We start from the raw sequence: 19,727 nt of genomic DNA, 5'->3' as shown, positions 1-19,727 counted from the left end.
TAGACTGTGGGAATAATAGTATGTTGCAGACTGGAAGGAAGGGGGTGGGATGGGGAGGAAATGGAGTGGTAGGGAAGGGGAATAGGATGGGGAAGAGAAGAGGACAGGGCAGGGATCTGCAACCTTCGGCCTGTGGCCCACTAGGGGGTAAAGCCGGTTTATTTACCTGCCACATCCACAGGTTCGGCCGATCGCAGCTCCCACTGGCCGTGGTTCGCCGACCCAGGCCAATTGGGGGCTCCAGGATGAGGGATGTGCTGGCCACGGCTTCTCGCAGCCCCCTTTGGCCTGGAGCGGCAAACCACAGCCAGCAAGAGCCGTGATCGGCCAAACCTGCACACGTGGCAAGTAAACAAAATGGCCTGGCCTGCCAGGGGACTTACCCTGGTGGGCCGTGTACCAAAAGTTGCTGATCCCTGGGACAGTGGAAACGGGGGCCCAGCATGCAGATCCCCTTAGCAGCAGCTGGGGCTCCCCAGTTAACCAGACCCATCAAACCATCATCCTGACAAGCCCCACTTCCCCTGCATCTGTACCACCCCGATGAGCTCGCTCCAGACACCCTCCCCACTGAGCCCAAACCATGTACACCTAGACCCCGACCCAAATGAACTCTGTAGATAAATCTCTGTATTAAGCATCTTCACGTAACTTTCATATGACTTTGTATTATGCCTCTCTATCTAACCTTCTATTAAGCCGATCTATATATAACCACTAAATTTCGTATGACTTTGTATTATGCTTCTTCATATAACCCTGTATTAAGCTATTTTCATATAATTTTGTATCAAGTCCTTTGATATAGGAACTTTGTATCAGATCCCTATGTAGAAAAACTTATAGAAAACTTTGTGTTAAGCCTTGGTATAATGTTATAGCCCCTAAGGATAGTTAAAGAAGAAGAAAAATGTCTTTTTGCTAGAAGTAGAATAAGATTGCCCCTCCCCACACTCCCTTAATCAATTGCTGTGTTGAATGAATGAGGTGTGAATGAGCAAGGCGTGGAAGGCGAGTACCTCCAGACTGCTAGTTGGAGATGGGATGGAAGCCAGACCCAAGAACAATAAAACTTGTCAAGTGGGCTCACTAAAGAATAGCAGACATATTGACAGCCTGGGGGCGGGGAGGCACGTGGGTTAGAATCAAGCACCTTCTTTTGGAAACATCCACTTTGAACAGCAGTGGGGCAACAACCAGAAGGAAGCAGCACAAAGGACCAACTGACACAGACACAGATTTTGAATCTGGTACAGATCTGCATAAGAGGGAGACTGCTATAAATGTGAGGTGTCTTGCAGAGGACCCTGGGCTCATCTTGTCAACATCAGAACATCGATCCGGATCGTCAGAAGCCCAACTCCACCCCTCCCCTATCTAACTCACCTGGCCAGTGAAGTTAAGGGGAGCAACTAGTTGGTAACAACAACAAGACAGAGTGTGTTTGTCTGTGTGTATGTGAGTGCATGAGTGTAATATAGATCATATGCATATGATACAGTGTTGACTGATGCCACATTCATTGGTAATACATGCATTTGCCTTATTCCCCCCGAAAAGATTCTGTGCAGTACTTTAAGTACAACAACCCCACCTCCCCTGCACCCAGACTCCTCCCCCGCCACTGAGCTCCAACCACTTTCACTTGGTCCCTCCTGCAGACTCCTATTGCCCCTGCACCTGGCACCTCCCTGTGGCAGATCCCCCACTGAGATGCCTGCACCCAGACTGCCCCCCACAGAATCCTCTTACCCCTCATATAGAACCCTCTTACCCCCATCTGGATACCCCCACACTAAGTCCCTCTGCACTTGGATCCTGCTGCCGGGTTGAGCCTCACCATCCACATCTGGTGTGCCTGGTGCAAAAGGGGCAGGGCCCCAGGGTGTTTCTGTGGCAGGATCAGGATCAGTCTCACTGCCAAGTCCCTGTCCCAGGGGGGCAGGGAAGGCTGCAGGGTATTCTCCCACCTCCATGCAGCCAGTGGCCTGTGCTCCTCACTGCCATGGTGGAGCTTCCACATTTATTTATTATAAAAAAAAATTCAGAATTTTAAAATATTATGCACAAAATTTGATGCAGAATTCCCTCAGGAATATGGGGCACTGTACAGCTGTGATGGCGGGATTGTGAAGGGGGTGCTGGATACTAGGAGATCTGTAGATGGGGGAGCTGGGCAGGGGGTATGGTGTGCAGAGCTGTGCAGTTGTGGTGGAAGGTCAGCAGGAGGGATCTCTAGGCAGGAGGTGCAGGGCATAGGGATCTGTGGAGGAAGTCTCTGGGTAAAGGGGCACTGGCATAAGGGCGGGGCACTAGGTGGGGTGGCAGTGTGGAAGGGGCATGTTAACAGCACAGGGCTGGGTGGGCCAGTGTGTGTCTAGCAGTTTTGGGTTTGTAAAAACAGTGCCCTTGTGCTGGGCTGAGTGGGGCCAGTCCCACTGTGTCTCACTGCCCACAACCAGTCCCTCACTCTGCGAACCGCCCCCTATCACATGCCCTATTTCCCCAATGGGGGCCCACAAATATGTTAACAAAAAGTTAATCCAGCCCTGCTCAAATGAACTCATATACAGATGCCCACCCTATCAACAGGGGATGAACATTTTACACAAAGTGATCACACTGTATCTGACCTATCAGTCCTCATCCTCAAAATGAGACATCTTCAAAAGATAAGCCTGAACTTAAATCCATAATTCTGCGGGACACTAAAAAACATGGATTTAACTGAGACACTGCTTTTACACCCTGCTGCCTACTACCCCCTCCTTGGTCCCAGGACTGCAGAGGTGTTAATTGCCCACTTAAAATTAAATGGTCTCCTACAACATGTCCGACCCTTTTTTTTGCGTAATAATCTGTTCCACCTTGCATTTAGCTTGAACACTCTGGTTACCTTCCCCAGACCTGATGAAAAGCTCTGTGATGCTTGAAAGCTTGTCCCTTCCACTGACAGAAGTTGGTTCAATAAAAGATATTATCTCACCCATCTTGTCTCTCTCACATCCTGGGACAAACACTGCTAAGGCATTACTGCAAATAACCCCTCACTACAGCTCTGCTCATCCTCCCAATGCAATTTAAAACGCTGACACCCTGCATAGCTTATCCCCCAAATAAACAAAAAACCAAATAAGAATTGAGAGTGGGAAAGAGGACGTGCGAGGGCATACAGAGTTTCTGGCCTGGAGGGAGTAACACACACAGCTCTTGGTATGAATGAGGATGTAGAAACCCTGGCATGTAAGGAAAGGGAGTGGGGGCACACAGAACCCCTAAAGGGGGGAGATATACAAAGCACTTTGCAGGAGGGGCAGAATGGGGACAATGGTATAAGGGGACAGGAGCATGGAAGGAGAATGGAGGATCCTGGTATGGGGGGAATGCCAGGAAAGGGGGAGTTGCAGGGAATACCTGAAATACAGGAAAAGAAGAGGGTAGTGCACAGGGAGCTTGTGGGAGAAACTGCAGAATGCTAAAAGCCCCTGCTATGTGCAGTGAGCTCAGCCTGCGAAGCAACCCTCTAGTATATTTTAACAAGATTGAGTTGTGCATACTGAGAACTACAAGAAAACAAATCCACAGTTTTAAAAATTAAATCCATATGCCACATAGTTGGTTAAACAGTCATTAGTGCTATGCTTTAAGTCCCCAGTTCAGAAAAGCATCCTTATTCAGAGAAGTTCTTAAGCACGTAATTAATGCTTTCTTGAAACGTGGCTGTGAAAATAAATGATATAAAACCAATAATTTCAGTCCAGCTCAGTTCTTTGGAAGAATAAGACTGAGATGCAAGATATCTGGGTTCAGTTCTTGTGAGAATGGGCAAATCACTTAATCTGTCTGTACATCAGTTCCCCATCTGTAAAATGGGAATAATATTTCCCTACCTCACATCTTTTTTTTTGAGGATACATTCATTAATGTTTTTAGATGGTCAGATACCACCATGATGGGCATGGAACAAAAACCTGAATAAAACAGAATAGATACCATGATAATGGGCAAATTTACAGATATTAATGTTTAAGCAGGATGCAAAAAATCATGTGTGTCATATTAAGGATGGTGTTTTTACCTGCAAACCACTAAAAGATGGAACAAAACAAACTCCTTCAGAATCAACCACACTTCGTGCCATTCTTGCTGTCTCATCTACACTGGTGAAAAGATCTGTAGGGGTGCACACAAAAAAGTCAACTGACTACATTATTTACTTTGACTTTTCTTAATAAATTATTACAGTCAAGATTCCTAAATTAAATATTCCACCTATCACAGATTTTGTTTTCTTAATATTTCTTAATTTCAATTCCATCATCCCCATGAAAGAGAACTATCCAGTATCAAGAAACCAAATCCACAACCATCCTCAAATATCCCTACCATTCTATAGCCCATTCATTCTCAAAATCTTGTATCAAGGATAATTCCTTCTAGTCAGGGAAATATGTATAGGACTTGTGGAAGCTAATAATGCTACTCTAAGTAAGCTGGAGATGATGTTGAGAAACATAAAAGGATACTATAGCAGGGGAGTTACCCCGCTCCTGCCCTGAAAGGCTTAAAAACAGCCCTGGAAGGGGGCTGTGGCTGGAGAAAGCAGCTTTTAGGCTGGGCTGACTGGGGGAAGTGGCTGCAGCTGGGGCCACTCCCCAAACAGACTCAGCTTGCCCTATAAAGGCAGAGAAGCCAGGGACAGACAGAGAGTCTCCTTCTGCCTGTAGAGAGAGAAGGGCCTGGCTGCAGGGAGCTGGAGACAGGGTACCCGAGAGGAGCAGGGCTGGGAAACTCCAGTATGGAAAGCCCCAGGCTGTGGCCTAGCATAAAGCCAACAGGTACTGGGGATTGCAGAGGCCCAGGGGTAGGCCAAGGCAGCAGGTCCAAACCCAACCTTGCCAGTGATGAGTAGGCTGATACTGCAGTCTGCCCTAGGGTGTGGGGCTAGACCATGTCTGGCAGTAGCCTTATACTGAGGTGAGTCGGGGATAGAGGGTGAGGGTTCCCCTGGGAGGGGGAGAGCCAAAGAGAAAGGGGTTACTGCTTGGGGGAGCACCCAGCTAACAGGGCACTGAGGTCCTGGGAGGGACAAGGGGGCCAGAGGATAGGCAGATCACCGGCCTGCGGAGGGTGCTCTGGAGCTGGAATGAGATAATTCCCAGAAGTCACCAGCAGGAGGTGCCGCAGGGGTGAGTCCACACCTCTACAGATATCTTCCCCCATAAGCTGCAACTGCCAGCCAAGATCCAACAAGACTACAGGCCAAATCCTTGGCATCCTGTTCTAATTACACTGTGGTGCTTAGACAGGGCATGTCTACCCTTACCTCCGAAGCAATCGATCCAGCGGGGGTTGATTTATCGCATCTAGCGAAGACGTGATAAATCGACTGCCGAGCACTCTCCCATCAACTCCTCTACTCCACTGGAGCGAGAGCGTAGGCGGAGTTGATGGGGGAGCATCAGCAGTCGACCTACCGCAGTGAAGACACTGCCGTAAGTAGCTCTAAGTATGTTGACTTTGGCTAAGCTATTTTCATAGCTGAAGTTGCATAACTTAAACCAACTTAGCTCATCCTCCCCTCCCTCAGTGTAGACCAGGGCACAGTGCCAAGCAATCAGAAAGAAGCCTTAACTGGACAGCTGGGGATTCCATTGGTGGGAGGGAATTATTAAGTGGCCTTGCGGCTTCACATCATGCATTCCCAATCACCCAGCACAGATTACATCATGGAAAGAAGGGGCATGGCTGGGGAGCCCTGTGAATTGATAATTCCCAGTTGGGATAATAGTCTTTAGGGCTGCATCAAGTTACAAAAGAGACTAAACAGAGGGAGTGGAAATGTGGCTTAGAACCCCTTCCCTCTTCTCCTTGCTCCCCAAACCTCAGGTCCCATACCAAGCGTAGCTTGGCTAAGAACTGAGGATCTGGCCCTACGATCAGGAACTGAACAGAAGCCTCTTCTATGGTAGTACAGATTACTAACCACTAGGCTATTTGGAAGTCTATGGGCATATCTACACTAGAAACTGAAGTCAATCTATGTTACGTCGACTTACAACCACTGCAGTAATTACTACGATGATTGATGTCCATACTACTGTCTTCTGTCCTCACCAGGAATGCTTCCACTGAGTTAAGAGGAGCATGTGGGGGGCTGAGAGTCCTGGTGTTAGGGCAGCAGCCGCGCTCCCCATGGGGAGCCAGGAGCCTCCAGGCAACAGCCAGGATCTCCGTGGGGAGTTGGATGGTTGCAGCCTGGCTGGGAGCAGGGAGTCCAGGGGCAGTCAGGCTCTAGCTGGTGCCTCTCCTCCACACCCACCCCGATGACAGCCTGGCTTTTTTGTCAATTTCATTGCTCCAGGATGGAGAAACTAGACTACTTATCTATTTAAGAGAACAAATGGAAGCTTAATGATATGAACAGGAGCCAGCTAGAGGACCCTATAAAGAAGCATCTTACAGAGCTAATTGTTGTATAGCATTATACAATTGAAAAGCCACTTACCTAACTCTTTAGCCCATTTTATGGTAGAGCCAGCATCTGATGCATTGCCTTCAGCTAAAAAGACCACCTCTTTCCCAATCTTCCAACCAATCAGTGGATACAGACCTTAAAATTTTGCACATGCGTGCACACACAGACACACACACACAACAAAAGAAAAGTAGTGAAGTCCACAAATTGCTTCCAGAGAGATTAAAACAAAACACAATTAACAAAACATCCTTAAATTGTAGTTGCAACTTTTGTTCACTTCCTTTACAAAATTCAACTTAATTGTCAGTACTACAGCTTGAACATTTTGTGGGGCCTTAGAAGAAAATATTCCACAAAAAATTAATGGCAAAAGTAAACCAGATATGAACAATATTTTATTTTTAATAAAGGAGAAATGCAACCTAAAATCAATTTAGAGTCACTATATCTAATTACAAAAAAGGCACTTAAAGAATAAAAAATAACTACTAAAAATAGTTATTTTGAGAGCTTCATGAAACAGTTTAGCATTTTAAAAAATTCAGATCCTTATTAGAAACAATAAGAAGTCTTAAAGCTCTTAAATTCTACAGTTTAAAATATACACATATACTGTTAAAGCTATTTAACGTGTACGCATGCTTTTCTTTAATTACAGAAGTCACTTTAACACAATGGTTTCTAAAGGGATCTGAATATTCTGAATCCTAATACATAAATCAGGAGGCTTGAGCCTCCAAGCAAGAAATATACAGAGATACTGAAACATAAAATAGCAGTTCCAACTGAGAAAAAACAAGCAAACAGTCTCATTCGCTGAAGGTACTCAAATAGTGAAAAAAAAATTCTGAAAATTCATTTTTCAATATGATTCTATGTAAGAGAAAGAGTTTCATAATTTGAGTATCAGAGGGGTAGCCATGTTAGTCTGGATCTGTAAAAGCATAAGTCTGACGAAGTGGGTATTCACCCACAAAAGCTTATGCTCCAATATGTCTGTTAGTCTATAAGGTGCCACAGGACTCTTTGATGCTTTTCATAATTTGGCCTCCCTGTGCCCACAATGGCTCTTGAAAGCCACATATAGCACTGTACTGTGTGATTTGCCTTACACAAAACAATACAAATCCCATTTTAAAATATGTGTAAGTGTATAAAACAAACAGCATGTATTTATGCACATACAACATGATAATTCAGTCTGTGTTGGAGTTCATTTCTAGCTAAGGAGTGATTCAGGAAAGATCGGTCATTTTGTAAGAACACAGCTGTGCTAATAACAGCTCAAAAAGAACAAAGAAAATGCAGAAATACAAGGGCAAATATGACATGGGTTTACATCAGTTCATTTGAAACTATAATGTGTTTCCAAGTGCTGCCTGCTGAAAGTATGAAGCCTTCAAAGCTGTTGTGACATTTGTAAACTAATCATACATGAATGAAGATAAACCTGAGCTTTTTTTCTTTTCCCCCTAGAGAAAGCTTAAAGCCTTGAAAAAACATTAACAAGTCTTGAATACTTAAACTGGTAATGTCAACACACATGCCTCTCATTTGATAGCTATACAAACTGTGCATAGTATAATGCACAAACCATTACACAGACTCTCGTTTTTTCCTTTCTGTAGAGGTCTGGACTCACCCCTGGGCTAGTCTCTGCAACCCCCAATACCTATTTGCCTTCTGCTAGGCCACAGCCTGGGGCTTTCCAGGCTGGAGCTCCCTGGCTCCTCTGCCTTTCCCCAGCCCTGCTCCACTCAGGTACCCAGTCTCTAGCTCCCTGCAGCCAGGCCCATCTTCCTCTACAGCCAGAGGGAGACTGCTGAGCTTCTGGCTCATAGCCCCTTTATACAGGCCGGCTGAGTCCATTTGGGGCATGGCCACAGCTGCGGCCGTTTCCCCACTCAGCCCGGGCTGTTCTCCCAGTCTGCCAGCCCTCTCCCAGGGCTGACTCCAACCCCATCAGGGCTGGAGCGGATCATCACTCTGCTACACACCCTTCCCCTTAAGAATCTACGGGGGGGAAAGAAGGTGATCCCTATTGCCCCAACTTCCCTCTCAGTTGGGCCCTCAGGAAATCCCTTTCTTCCAGCAAGCCCTCCACTGTCTGCAGCAACCTGCTTCCTACCTCTAGCATCTGAGTCCCCACCGTAGACCTCCCTGGTCCTACGTGGGTTCCCACTTCTGTTCAGGTTCCCACACTGGCCCTCCCGGCCCCTATGTGGGTTCTCTTTTTAAGGTGGGGCCTCTCTGCCCCAGCCCCTTTCTCCTTAAGGGCCTCAGGCTTCACCACCCTTTCCCTGGGGCTGGTCTCAGACTGAGCCTTATCTCAGGCACTCCCCCTTTCTGCCTCAGGGGGCAATGCCTCTTTATGGTGTGGCAGTGGAAGCACCCTCGGCACCTTCCCCTTGCCACGGCCCTATCACAGCCTGTTTGGGCCCTAACCCTTCCCTCTGGGCTGGCCCGGGCCTTGAGAGGTGTCCCGACTTCCCACAGACACAACAAGCTGGGGGCCCCCCTGTTACTTTTACAGGGGGAGCCTTGTCTCGGTGAGGCCTCCCTGCCCCTACCCAGTAGGGACACTCCCACCTGAAGTGGCCCTTTTGTCCACAGGTGAAACAGTTCCTAGCCCCAGGCCCCAGCCTCCCGCCCTGGGCGCCTCATCTCCTATACGGTCTGGTCTCCTCTCTGTGTTGCCCTCCAGTACAAGTCTCTTTTCTCCACCATCTCGCCTCAGTCTCACAATGTGGCACAATCTGCCTAGTCCTCATTCTTCCCCTTGTGTCAGGGGTGGACTACTCATGCCCACATTCTCCATCATGTGCAGAGGTTTGGATTCACCCCTGGGCTGCCCTCTGCTACCCCCAGTACCTATTTGCCTTCTGCTAGGCCATAGCCTGGGGTTTTCCAAGCTGGAGCTCCCCAGCTCCTCTGCCTTTCCCTAGCCCTGCTTCACTCAGGTACCCTGTCTTAGCTCCCTGCAGCCAGACCCATCTTCCTCTACAGCCAGAGGGAGACTGCTGAGCTCCTGCCTCACAGCCTCTTTATACAGGCCAGCTGAGTCCATTTGGGGTGTGGCCACAGCTGTGGCTGTTTCCCCACTCAGCCTGGGCTGTGCCAGCCCTCTCCCAGGGCTGGCTCCAACCCTGTCAGGGCTGGAGCGGGTCATCACTCCGCTACACTTTCCAAGAGACATGGTTTCAAATGTTAAAGGTCTTCAAGCAATCACCAAACTGCAAACAGTGAGTTTGTCAAACTACACTTTCACACTTTATTAGTGATACAACTGAGGATGCCAGAGAGCAGCTACTTTCAAAATTGAGGGAATATGTCTACTTAGCAACTCACCTGGTGTCTCTGATATTGCATAGCTTTTATTCTGTGAAGTGGCTGAGTGACTGTTTAATTGAAAAAGACTCACTCTTCTGTAAAGCTGTGCCAGAACACACGTCGGGTGAAGTATTTGACACAACTCAGGGGACAGTCAAAGATTTGCACATGGAGTGGGAATTATTACAAATCACTTCTATAACATTATAATATGCACAAATGCAGCCAATCCAACAACAGGTGACAATTGCATCCTGATCACACAAATCCAAAACTCTGCACCTAATGATTTCACTATTTCACATATAGCCAAGTTCCTGCTATTAAGAAGGTGTCTGAAAATCTTCATCAGATGTTACATGAAGCTGTTAAGTAGTGAATGTCATCAAAGATCATCCAGTGATTTTTTTAATTTTTGTACTCCTCTAATGACATGCTTCTTTCACCAGCAACTATTTCACACAGAAGTGAGGCAATTCTCAAGAAATAAAGCACCACTCAGCTTTTCAAATTAAGAGCAGGGGTTCAGAATTATCGACAATCGCCCCTTACTGATGGATTCAGTAATTCATGGCAGACGAAAAACAACATATTTTGCTGACATTTCTGGATGCTTAGTTGAGCTGAACGATTCCTCTCTGGGGACAGCATATGAATGTTCTGTCCATGCACAGTAAACACAAAGTAGAACCATTCATCAAAATATTTGAAAACTGGTCTTCCTGAATACAAAGGGGAAACTTGGGAGTCACTATTTCTTGTTTCAGACTTCTTCAAAAGAAGGGACTAGCAGGTTGAGAACGACTATAAACTCATAAATCAGCATCTGAGATATTAATTTCAAACCCAGTTTAGGAAATACTTTCTTGATGGCTCACAACAGGGATTATCAACCCCTTCATCCAATATACGATTGACTCAGCACTGCAAGTTAAATTGAGAGACCTCTTCTATGACAAGCCTCTGTAGCTGACTTTCACTGAAGGAATATACAAGCATTAGTTTAGAAACTTCATCGGTCTCATTTTCATCTTTTTATCTCTGCTAGTCAGGCTTCTCTTTGGTGGGTACAATAAAAATTAAGCACACTCAATCATCTTTGATCAGCAATGTCTTAACCTCTATTCCCCTAACTCAGCTTCTTTCAGAAGAAAGACTGACACATCTATAACTAAAATGGACTCTTTAAGACCCTACACCATCAGCACTCCCAGCTATCTCCGTGACACCACTGATTTCCTGAGAAAACTACAATGCATTGGTGATCTTCCAGAAAACACCATCCTAGCTGCCATGGATGTGGAGGCTCTCTATACAAACATCCCACACACAGATGGAATACAAGCTGTCAGGAACAGTATCCCTGATGATGACAGTATTCTTGCCAGCAAGTTAAAGAAGTATGGGCTGGATGATTGGACTATAAGATGGATAGAAAGCTGGCTAGATCATCGGGCTCAATAGGTAGTGATCAACGGCTCCATGTCTAGTTGGCAGTCGGTTTCAAGTGGAGTGCCCCAAGGGTCGGTCCTGGGGCTGGTTTTGTTCAATATCTTCATTAATGATGTGGAGGATGGTGTGGACTGCACTCTCAGCAAGTCTGCAGATGACACTGAACTTGGAGGAGTGGTAGATACGCTGGAGGGTAGGGATAGGATACAGAGGGACTTAGACAAATTAGAGGACTGGGCCAAAAGAAACCTGATGAGGCTCAACAAGGATAAGCTGCGAGTCCTGCACTAGGACAGAAGAATCCCATTCACTGGTACCGACTACGGACGAAGATGGCTAGGAAGCAGTTCGCAGAAAAGGATAGGGTTACTGTACGACGAGAAGCTGGATATGAATCAACAGTGTGCCCTTGTTGCCAGAAGGCGAACGGCATTTTGGGCTGTTATAGTAGGGCATTGCCAGCAGATTGAGGGAAGTGATCATCCCTGTATTCGACAGGGGTGGCCTCATTTGGAGTACTATGTCAGTTTTGGGCCCACACTACAAGAAGGATGTTGAAAAACTGGCAAAGAGTCCAGTGGAGGGCAACAAAAATGATTACACATGACTTATGAGGAGAGGCTGAGGAAATTGTGATGTTTAGTCTGCAGAAGAGAAGAATGAGGGGGGATTTGATAGCTGCTTCAAACTACCTGAGAGGGGGTTCCAAGAGGATGGATCTACTGTTCTCAGTGGTACCTGATGACAGAACAAGGAGTAATGGTCTCAAGTTGCAGTGGGGAGTTTAAGTGATATTAGGAAAAAAACTTTTTCACTCAGAGTGGTGAAGCACTGGAATGGGGGTTTACCTAGGGAAGTGGTGAATCTCCTTCTTAGAGGTTTTTAAGGTCAGGCTGGACAAAGCCCTGGCTGGTGATTTAGTTGGGAATTGGTCCTGCCTTTGAGCAGGCGGTTGGACTAGATGACTCCTGAGGTCCCTGTCCTTTCAACCCTGATAGTCTATTATTCTATGACAACGCACAACAGGTTGCTGAGCTCTGTGACTTTATCCTCACGCACAATTATTTTCAAATTGGTGAGAATATATACGTCCAGACCCAGTGGCACCGCTGTGGGCAGCACATGGCCCCACAATATGCCAACATTTTTGTGGCTGACCTGGACAACGCTCCTTTTCAGCTCTCATCACTCATGCCCCTTTCTACTGACACTACGGTTGATGACATCTTCATCATCTGGACCATGGGAAGGAGACTCTGGAGATTCCACCATGATTCAAAGCTTCACCCCACCATCAACCTCAGCCTGGACCATTCTACACGGGGATTCCACTTCCGAGACACCACCACAAATAAGTGATGGTCATGTTACCACACCTATACCAAATCCCCCGACTGCTTGCCTACCTTCATGACTCCAGCTTCCATCCCAGGACACACCACACATCCATTGTCTACAGCAGGGGTCGGCAACCTTTCAGAAGTGGTGTGCCAAGTCTTCATTTATTCACTCTAATTTAAGGTTTCGTGCACCAGTAATACATTTTAACTTTTTTAGAAGGTCTCTTTCTATAAGTCTATGATATATAACTAAACTATTGTTGTACGTAAAGTAAATAAGGTTTTTAAAATGTATGAGAAGCTTCATCTAAAATTAAATTAAAATGCAGAGCCCCCCGGATCGGTGGCCAAGACCCAGGCAGTGTGAGTGCCACTGAAAATCAGCTCGTGTGCCGCCTTCGGCACCCGTGCCATAGGTTGCCTACCCCTGGTCTACAGCCAAGCGCTGAGGTACAACCGCATTTGCTCCAACCCCTCAGACAGAGACCAACGCCTACAAGATCTTCACCAAGCATTCTCAAAACTAAGATACCCACACGAGGAAATAAGGAAACAAGTCAACAGAGCCAGACGTGTACCCAGAAACCTCCTGCTGCAAGACAAGCCCAAGAAAGAAACCAACAGAACTCCACTGGCAATCACCTACAGTCCTCAGCTTAACTCTCTCCAACACATCATCACATCCAACACATCATCAGTGATTTACAACCCATCCTGGACAATGATCCCTCACTTTCACAGACCTTGGGAGGCAGGCCAGTCTTCGCCCACAGACAACCTGCCAACCTTAAGCATATTCTCACCAGCAACCACACACCGCACATGGTACCCACAAGGCTGCTGGTTCTTCGCAGAAGAACTGGAGGCTCTTGGTACTGGAGAAGTGCAAAGTACTAGCATATGTACCAGACAGGTGAGTCCAGAGATCTGTCAGTACCATATCCTGGGCATGAGCTACAGTAACAGTAGCCAAAGGAGCTGACGGTACCCTGAGTTTCAAACACTCTGGGAGGGAATCCAGGCAAATCTCAAGTTGCCTTTTTCAGTACCACTTCAGAGCTCTTCTTGGTGCCGTAGTCTCCTGTGAGTACCGATTGTCTCTCAGATCCCGATATTTTAGGGTCTACACGCTTAGCAGAGCTCTCGGTGCCTAAGGAACCAGCAGCCTTGTGGGTACCATGCTGGAGACCAATGGGAGCTGATGACAGACTTCTTTGAGGTATATTCCCTATCTTTGAGGTATATTCCCTACCTGGAGAACTCAGGGTACTGTCTTTGGAAGACTTGAGAGGAATCTTAAGAAGAATCTTGATCTTCCCATTAGATGCCCTTGAGGAGTGTGGCTCAGAGACAGAAGAGGCAGCTGACGTACTCAGAGACTGGTATATAGGGGGACACTCCTGGCCTGCATCAGAGGCTGGATGCAAGCTCTCCATTGTAAGGAGTTGAAATTTTATTTCCCTGTTCTTTCTGTCTCTAGATTTTAATGCCAGACAGAAGTTGCACTTTTGAGAAATACTTGTTTCCCCCAAGACAAGGGATGCAGTGGGAATATCCATCGCTCATCCGGATTCCAACATGGCACAACAGGCAATGCTTGAATCCGGGAAAATGGGGATACCCTTGAAAAGGGCAAAACCTTGGTGGAAAAAAGGAAATATCTAAAAGCTTGTTTCTTTTTGTTTAAAAAAAAAAACCACAACTAATACAACTATTACTAAGTACTAACTACTACAATAAAGTAACTACAAAAGCTAAGAGAACACAGTTGGTGCAAAACTCAATTTGGACAACTAGCTAAGGCTCCATCTCAAGCTGGGGTGGTTGAGAAGGAACTGAGGATAGTCAGCCATGCAGTGCTATATAGCAACAGCATGGTGCACAAGACAAAGTAACATGCATGTGTGGGCTGAACAGACACTGCTATGAGAAATCTCTGACTGAAGGTGCAGTGGGTGCAAGGACACCTAGAGTGGAGCACCCTTAGGGACACTACTTGAAGAAGGAAATGCCTTTCATTCCTTATTTATACATCCAAAAGCAGCAAAAAATGGACACAAAACCTACTTTTATCTCTTTTGCAGTCACCTTTAAAAAACAGGTAAAAAACCATACAACATGTTTAAATGACAAAACTTACCTGCGCTAGGTGTATGAAGATGGTTCCCAGTGTTAACGTCCCAAAAGATCCCCGTTCCCATGGTAAGTTTAACATCTCCTTCATGAAAGCAGCATTCTCCAAACATGGCTGCCTGTTGGTCAGCTACCTACAGTGCAAACAAACATACAAATTACTAACAGCAGCTAAATTTTGAAGCACAAGATTTCCCTCATCTCCCAATACATATATTTCACACTTTAGAATAACCATATTCATACTTCAGAATGCACATTTCCCTTTCTGAAACAAATAATAGAATACAAAATTTTTTATCTATGGCCTTTTTGTTTTTGATTTTCAAGTCTCTTCTTCTGTTTATGTTAATCATAATGGACCAGATTCTGCCATCTTTGCTCACACTGTTGATTTCAGTAGTACTATTACCAGAATAAGGGACTACTCAGACAATGGCTGGTACACATTGCATGGTAAGTGTGTACTTAAATAGAATATTGCTTATCATCTATATCTGTTAGGAACTGGTATAAAGAATCAGCTAGTTCTAAACTGTTTCTGAGAAGCTAATGGGTAAGGCCCTATCAAATTCATGGTCCATTTTTGGTCAATTTCACGGGCATAGGATTTAAAAAACCGTAAATTACATTATTTCAGCTATTTAAATCTGAAATTTCACAGTGTTATAATTGTAGGAGTCCTCCTGACTCAAAACTGAGCTGGGGGGGAGGGTCAGAATCACAAGGATATTGTAGTGGGGGGTGCAGTATGGCTACACTTACTTCTGCGCTGCTGCTGGTGTCGGCACTGCCTTCAAAACTGGGCAGCTGGAGAGCAGTGGCTACTGGCCAGGAGCCCAGCTCTGAAGGCAGGGCTGCTGCAAGCAGCAGCACAGAAGTAAGGATGGCATGGTATTGTATTGCCACCCTTACTTCTGTGCTGCTGCCTGGAGAGCTGGGCCCTCAGTCAGCAGCCACCACTCTCCGGCCACCCACCTCTGAAGGCAGCAGGGCAGAAGGGTGGGATGGTGTGGTATTGCCACCCTTACTTCTGTGCTGCTGGTGGAGGGATACTGCCTTCAGAACTAGGCGCCCAGCCAACAGCTGCTGCTCTGCAGCCACCTAGCTCTGAAGGCAGCATAGATGTAAGGATCGCAATAACATGACCACCCTAAAATAACCTTGTGACCCAACTGTATCTTCCTGTCGGGCCACAAACCCCCAATTTGAGAAATGCTGGTCTCCCCTGTGAAATCTGTATAGTACAGGGTAAAAGCACACAAAAGACCAAATTTCACAGGGGGAGACAAGATTTCACGGTCCATAATGCATTTTTCATGGCCATGAATTTGACAGGGCCCTACTAATAGGCAAGTCTCCCTGTTCTATGCAGCATATCTAAATAATTATCCTTTATCCTACATAAATTATAAACAACAACTTATCCTCTTCCGAGCAATCTCCCCCTGCTGGGAAAATTAGACCATAGCATGAGGGTTGCTATGTTTGGTTACAAAGCTTTTTGAATATAAGTTTTTAATACAGTGGAGAAATCTCTAAATTCCAGGCTACTCTAGGCAACTTGCAATTATTTTATGCCACAACAACCACTCTAGTTTTTGAAATACTGCTTCCTGCCTCCATTTTTTTTTCCTATGGCCTAGTCTACACTACGGGGTTAGGTCAAATTTAGCCACATTAGATTGATTTAGGTCCACACAACCAACCCCGTTCCATTGGCCTAAAGGGCTCTTAAAACAGTCTTCTGTACTCCTCCCCGGTGAGGAGAGTAGCGCTAAAATCAACCTTGCTGGCTCGACTTTGGGGTAGTGCAGACGCAAATCGATGGTATTGGCCTCCAAGACCTATCCCAGAGTGCTCCATTGTGACCGCTCTGGACAGCACTTTGAACTCTGATGCACTAGCCAGGTACACAGGAAAAGCTCTGAGAACTTTTGAATTTCATTTCCTGTTTGGTCAGCATGGCAAGCCCAGCAGCACAGATGACCATGCAGTCCCAGAATTGCAAACAAGCTCCGACAGGGAGACTCTGGATCGTATTGCTATATGGGGAGAAGAATCTGTGCAGGCAGAACTCCAATCCAAAAAAAGAAATGCAAATTAATTTGCCAAAATCTCACAGAGCATGTTGGACAGAGGCTACACCAGGGACACACAGCACTGTCATGTGAAAGTTAAGGAGCTCAGGCAAGCCTACCAAAATACAAAGGAATCAAACAGTCGCTCCGGGTCAGAGCCCCACACATGCCACTTCTATGACCAGCTGCATGCCATTCTAGGGGGGGACCTTACCACTATCCCACCACTGTCCATAGACACCTGAAAGGGGGGAATCTTACAGAACATGGAGGAGGATTTTGTGGATGAGGAAGAGGAGAATGTGCAGCAGGCAAGTGGTGAATCCATTTTCATCACCCTGGAGCCAATATCATCTCAAGGCGGGATCCCCGACCCTGAAGCTGCAGAAGGCACCTCTGGTGAGCGCACATTTGTAACTATAGTAAGAGGTTTAAAAGCAATAGTGTTCATGGTCACCTGGTTGAAATAGGGGAATTTTTGTAAGGGAACAGTAAAATTACCCCGTTCATGCTGGGCTGTTTGTGCTTGGCTAAAAGGGATCATCCCAGAGAATAGCCACGAGACAGGGAGGGGAGAAGGGATCATCCCAGAGAATAGCCACGTGGCAGGGGGAGGGGCTAAGGGATCATTCCAGAGAATAGCCATGCAGTGGGGTGGGGGTAGGTGTGTGCTGCACATCTACCCGAATACTGCAGCCCCTCTTTTTAAATGTGAAACCCAACCCATTGCTTGCTCTGGGAAAGAAGGGCGCTGCAGTTTGAAAACATTCCCACATATTATGAAGATGTATGAAGCCAACCAAATTTTACTCTCTCTTTTTATCCTCCAGGCGCAAATGTTTCTATGCTCCCCCATCATCTCCATCTCTGCGATTATCGCAGATTAGAAGGTGAAAAAATGCACTAATAATGACATGTTTTCTGAGCTGATGCAGTTCTCCCACACTGATAGGGCACAGCTCAATGCATGGAGGCATTCAGTGGCAGAGGCCAGGAAAGAATCGAGTAAGCACAAAGAGCAGAGGCAGGATGCGATGCTGAGGCTAATGAGGGAGCAAACAGACATGATGAAGCATGTGTTGGAGCTGCAGGAAAGCCAACAAGAGCACAGACCCCCACTGAATCTACTGTATAACCATCTCCCCTCCTGCTCATGTTCCATAGCCTCCTCACCCAGATGCGGGGGGGGGAGGCTCCAGGCACCCAGCCATTTCACTCCAGAGGATGGCCCACACAACAGAAGGCTGTCATTCAAGCAGTTTGATTTGTAGTGTAGGCAATAAACAACGTGGCCTCGTCCTTCCCTCCTCCCCCACCCTACCCGGGCTACCTTGTCCGTTATCTCATTTTAAAAAAAAAAATTAATAAAGAAAGAATGCATGGTTTCAAAACAATAGTTACTTTATTTCAAAGGGGGAAGGGTGGTTGGCTTACAGGGAATTAAAATCAACAAAGGGGTCAGGTTTGCAACAAGAAGAAACATACACAGCTGTCACACTGAAGCCTGGCTAGTCATGAAACTGGTTTTCAAAGCCTCTCTGATGCGCAGTGCGCCTAGCTATGCTCTTCTAATTGCCCTGGTGTCTGGCTGCTCATAATCAGATGCCAGGCGATATGCCTCAACCTCTCGCCCCGCCCTAAATGTCTCCTCCTTACTCTCACAGATATTATGGAGCACACAGCAATAACAATGGGAATGTTGGTTGAACTGAGGTCTGACCTAGTCAGCAAACAGCGCCAGCGACCCTTTAAACATCCAAAGACACATTCTACCATCATTCTGCACTTGCTCAGCCTATAGTTGAAGTGCTCCTTACTACTATCCAGGCTGCCGGTGTAAGGCTTCATGAGCCATAGGAGCAAGGGGTAGGCTGGGTCCCCAAGGATAACTATTGGCATTTCAACATCCCCAATGGTAATTCTCTAGTCTGGGAAGTAAGTCCCTTCTTGCAGCTGCTCGAACAGCCCGGAGTTCTTAAAGATGCAAGTGTCATGCACCTTTCCTGGCCATCCCACATTGATATCGGTGAAACGTCCCATGTGATCCACCAATGCTTGCAGAACCATTGAGAAGTAACCCTTGTGGTTTATGTACTGATTGGCAAGGTGGTCTGGTGCCAAGATGGGGATATGCGTTCCATCTATCACCCCACCCAGCTAGGGAACACCATTCCAGCAAAGCCATCCAGTATGACCTGCACATTTCCCAGAGTCACTACCCTTGATAACAGAATGTCAACGACTGCATTGGCTACCTGGACACAGCAGCTGCCACAGTAGATTTGCCCACTCCAAATTGATTCCCGACTGACCAGTAGCAGTTAGGCATTGCAAGCTTCCACAAGGCTATCGCCACTCGCTTCTCAACTGTTAGGGCAGCTCTCATCTTGGTATTCCTGTGCTTCAGGGTGGGAGGAAAGCAACTCACAGAGTTCCAGGAAAGTGGCCTTACGCATGCCAAAGTTTCGCAGCCACTATGACTCATCCCATACCCGCAACACTATGCGGTCCCACCAGTCTGTGCTTGTTTGCCTGGCCCAGAATCAGCGTTCCACTGTATCAGCAAGCCCCAGTGCCACCACGATGTCCCAATTGCCACAGCCCATGCTTTCAGGAACGTCTGTGTCCATGTCCTCATCGAAATCCTCCTCGTGCTGGTGTTTCTTAGCCTGGTTCTGCATACATTCCAGGGTAATCCACAAGGTGTTTACAATGCTCACAACAACAGACGGTGAGCTGAGCAGACTCTATGCTTGTCATGGTATGGTGTCTGCAGGAGAGCAGAGTTGCTGCAGAAGCGGTGGATGACGATAGTTAGCACCACGCAGATTTCTGACAACTTATAGAAATTTGCCATTGAGACTGAGATCATAGCTCCATGGTTTGAGCACTGGCCTGCTAAACCCAGGG

At 46.6% G+C, this 19,727-nt stretch overlaps 1 protein-coding gene across 5 annotated transcripts in view; it reads right to left on the bottom strand.

Moving 5' to 3' along the window:
• Positions 1–19,727, bottom strand: part of GK5 (glycerol kinase 5) — an 83,244-nt gene that overhangs the window by 19,061 nt on the left and 44,456 nt on the right. For all 5 annotated transcript variants that reach the window (XM_032765659.2, XM_032765660.2, XM_032765661.2 and 2 more), the window contains 3 exons: positions 14,744–14,870; positions 6,509–6,613; positions 4,079–4,173 (listed from right to left, as the gene is read on the bottom strand). In XM_032765659.2, coding sequence (XP_032621550.1) covers positions 4,079–4,173; positions 6,509–6,613; positions 14,744–14,870 — 327 coding nt within the window. The remainder of the gene's footprint in view (positions 1–4,078; positions 4,174–6,508; positions 6,614–14,743; positions 14,871–19,727) is intronic.

This window comes from Chelonoidis abingdonii, chromosome 8, assembly GCF_003597395.2.
Source record: "Chelonoidis abingdonii isolate Lonesome George chromosome 8, CheloAbing_2.0, whole genome shotgun sequence".
Taxonomy (NCBI): Eukaryota; Metazoa; Chordata; order Testudines; family Testudinidae; genus Chelonoidis; species Chelonoidis abingdonii.
This window is presented reverse-complemented; position numbering and strand designations above follow the sequence as displayed.